At 62.1% G+C, this 3186-nt stretch overlaps 1 protein-coding gene across 3 annotated transcripts in view; it reads right to left on the reverse strand.

Moving 5' to 3' along the window:
- SGK1 (serum/glucocorticoid regulated kinase 1) overlaps positions 1–2929 on the reverse strand; it is a 9064-nt gene extending 6135 nt beyond the window's left edge. The window contains exon 1 of one of the 3 annotated variants that reach the window (XM_026074225.1): positions 2616–2929. In XM_026074225.1, the coding sequence (XP_025930010.1) occupies positions 2616–2649 (34 nt within the window). In that variant the 5' untranslated portion in view covers positions 2650–2929. Of the gene's footprint in view, positions 1–316; positions 957–2615 lie in introns of those variants that run through there. The other 2 variants (XM_026074227.1, XM_026074226.1) reach the window with 2 other exon arrangements.
- Between the last annotated feature and the right edge of the window lie 257 nt (positions 2930–3186).

Below are 3186 nucleotides of genomic sequence, written 5' to 3' on the forward strand. Positions count from 1 at the left end.
TCTGTGCCTCCGGGCCCCCGCGGCGACGGCCCACCCCCCCGAGCTAAGAGCGGCCGCCGCTATCTGACTCGGCTTTCTCGCCCGGAGCTCGGTGCATTTCAATAGCGGGAGGCAAAGCAATGACCAGCCAGCGTCCCCCTGTAATTGCTTGCAAATGCTGCCACTCCGTCGCTCAAAGCCCGCAACTTCAAAGGCAACCTCTGCGGCCTGGGGCACAAGCGGGGGCCGCCGACCCCCCTCCACCCCCCCACCCCCCGACAGCGGCGCAAGCAGGAGGGCAAAGCACCAAAGCAAACAGCTGCCCAGAGTTTCTTACCAACCCCCTCTCTTTGGCACAGCAAACTCCTGCAGGCTCAGCTCGCTCTCTTCGCCCTCCCCCCTTCTTTTTCCGGCCTAAAGATGCGGTTATATAAAGTTCTTATCTCGCTGTGGCCTGGACGAGCACCTCTTTCTAAAGTGCCCCAACAGCCGGGCTACGGCCGCGTCCGCTCGCGGGTGCCGCAGCTGGCGGGGCCGCCGCCCCGCCGCCCCGGCGAGCAGCGATAAGGGCCGCTGACGTTTCCTTGAAGGAGCCTCAATGACTCAGGAGAACAAGATTTCCTGCCCGGTTTTCAATAATGACCATAAACAAATGTCCCTTCAGTGCACTGCCTTGATCCCGGCTGGGACATTACAGAAAGGGAAAAGAAAAAAAAAAGTCTCTTTTTAATGCCGAAAAGGGAAACAAGGGACAAAAAATGCAGTCCCCTGAACTTGGAGGGGGTGACGGGGCAGGAGGACAGAGTTCTGCTTCTAGAAAAGGTGAGAAGCTGACCGAGGATTGCACAAGTGCAAAAAGGAAAAGAAAAAGAAAAAAAAAAAACTTTCCGCAATTTTTGTTTCCACTTTACACGGTTATTTGGGTACACCATGTACCCAGGACTTAATTACTAATTCGTTTCCTTGCGGGCGCGGACACGTGAGGGGCGCCGGTGCGTGCCCAAAGCGCGAGGGGCAGCGATGCCGCCCCGAGCCGCCGCGGCGGGGGGCGCGGGCGGCCCCGGGGGGTCGCGGCGCTGGGGCCCAGCGCTGTCCGCGTCGCACCGTCCCCGGTCCCAGCCCTCGCAGCCGGGCTGGTGGCCCCGGGGGTGCCGGCCCCGGCGCGCCGCAGCCGGGAGGAACTTTCCACGCGACGGGGAGTTATTTCTGCATTTATTTCGCCCTGCAGTCTAAGCGACGTGCACTGGGCTGCGGCCAGCGGCTCCAGCTGCATCGTGCCCCCGTCCTCCCCCTGCCTGGAGCCCCTTTTCTTTTTGTTCTTTTTTTTCTTCTGCACCGCTGCTGCTGCCTCCCCCCGTAACCCCAGACGGCCGCTGGGCGGCACAACTTGGCAGCTGTCTGTATCGTCTTCTCCGGGACACACACACACACACACTGGAAAAGCACCCGAGCATAGCACTCATCAAAGGCTGCAGCTCACCCTGAGCACGGCGACAAACAGTGACAGAGATGACCGAGAGCGGAAAGATGCCCCGGCGAGGTGGGCACAAGCCTATAAAAAGCGCTGCTTTAAAGACTTTAAAGCGAGAGAGTAAAAAGGGAATTTGGCGGCTCCGCTCCGCTCTGGGGAGAGCTGCCCGTGTCCCTCCCCGAGCCGATGGGGACCTGCCCTGCGGCCACAGCACGGGGGACAGGAAGGCAACAGGCGCCCAGGGAAGGGGGCCTGGAGAAGCACGGCAAAGCTGGCTGTAGCTGGCGGGGCGCTAGCTTCTCCCACTTGTTACTTCCCTCACTTTGTTGCAAAAAGTGTCAGTCTCATTAATGGCAGCAGAAGAAAAGAAGAAAAAAAGGAATAGGAGCAGTCAGTTTCTTCTCTCCCTCTCCCCCCCCGCCTCCCCGCTTTCAGGGTGCTTCTGTCAAAAATTACTCGAGCCGCGCAGTTTTCCGTGTACCCAGAGTCTCAGTCCTCCCAGTGCTTTTTCCTACTCGCTACTCCTCTGACATCTCCCTCCTGGCTGAACAACAACGTGGCGCTCCGCAACCCCCGGGCCGGCGGCGCTGGCTTAAAAACCCACATGCCAGCCATGCGTAGGGGCAAGTGTTTCTCAGCCCGCCGACGGGCTCCGGCACAGCCTACCCCGGCCTTTCGGACAACCTGCCACAGGCTGCACCACGCCTCAGACCCCCCTCTCCGGGCCGGACCCCGCCGCCGGCACATACCCCGCKGCCCCGTCCGCTGCCGGCGCCTTCCCCTTCCGCAGCCCCCGCTTGCCCGTTGCTGCTGCCCTCCCCTGCCGCTTGCACCACCGCCGCCTTGCAGCAGCCTTTTGCAAGGGCTCCGCTGCTGATGCCAAATCTCCTGGCCCCTTCGTCCCATTTCCGTGCCAAACACTGCTCCGGCTGTACCACCCCCTGCCCCACGCACACCCTCTGCCTCCCCGTGCCCCACTCCTCCGCTGGCACCCCCTCCTCACCCAGCGCTAGCTACACTGCGGGAGCGTATGTGTGTGGGKGGAGAGGTGCTGGATGTCTTTCGTTCCCCCGCCGGGAGCAAGAGTTTTAAAACCCTCTCAGGCGCTGCCCTGCCCGGGGAGGGTGTCCCGCCGGCAGCACCGCTGTCACGGAGGCGAACCCACCTTTCAGCGAAGATTTCTCCTCTTTGCCTCTCATCGCGCTCCCCGTTAAGATCCCAAGCACGGCAGCACTGAACCATGCACTGAAGCTGTGACTGGGCTCCCGGCCGTTGCTATAATCCCAAATAACTCCCCTTACTGGCCGGCCCGGAGGCTGGAGGGAGGCGGTGAGTGAGGAGAGGCCAGCCGCCGTCCCGGCTGCCCGTTTATAAGCGCAATATCGAGGGCGATTTACATGCAGGAGCGTTATAAAGTTCAGCACGGGCCGCCCCGCACACTCTGCCCCATTGCAACATCGCCCAGAAAATTACTGTAATCAGCGGGAGTTTGTTGCGCACACACACACACACACACACACACACACACCCGGCAACGAGGGAGGAGCGAAGGGGGGGCCGGTCCGGCCCTAATTGACCTGCCGGCAGCGGATAACTCTTCCCCACGGAGGAGGGGACGCGACACGGCGGCGCGAGTGGCCTTGCACGGGGAGCGGGTCTTCCACTGCCCCCGAGGCTCAGTGCCAAAACGCCCCGAGGCGGGGGCAGGGGGCTGCCGGCCCTGCGTGCTGCCGGCG

The sequence above is a fragment of the Apteryx rowi genome, unplaced genomic scaffold (genome assembly GCF_003343035.1).
Source record: "Apteryx rowi isolate R43461 unplaced genomic scaffold, aptRow1 scaffold_381, whole genome shotgun sequence".
In the NCBI taxonomy this organism is placed as follows: Eukaryota; Metazoa; Chordata; class Aves; order Apterygiformes; family Apterygidae; genus Apteryx; species Apteryx rowi.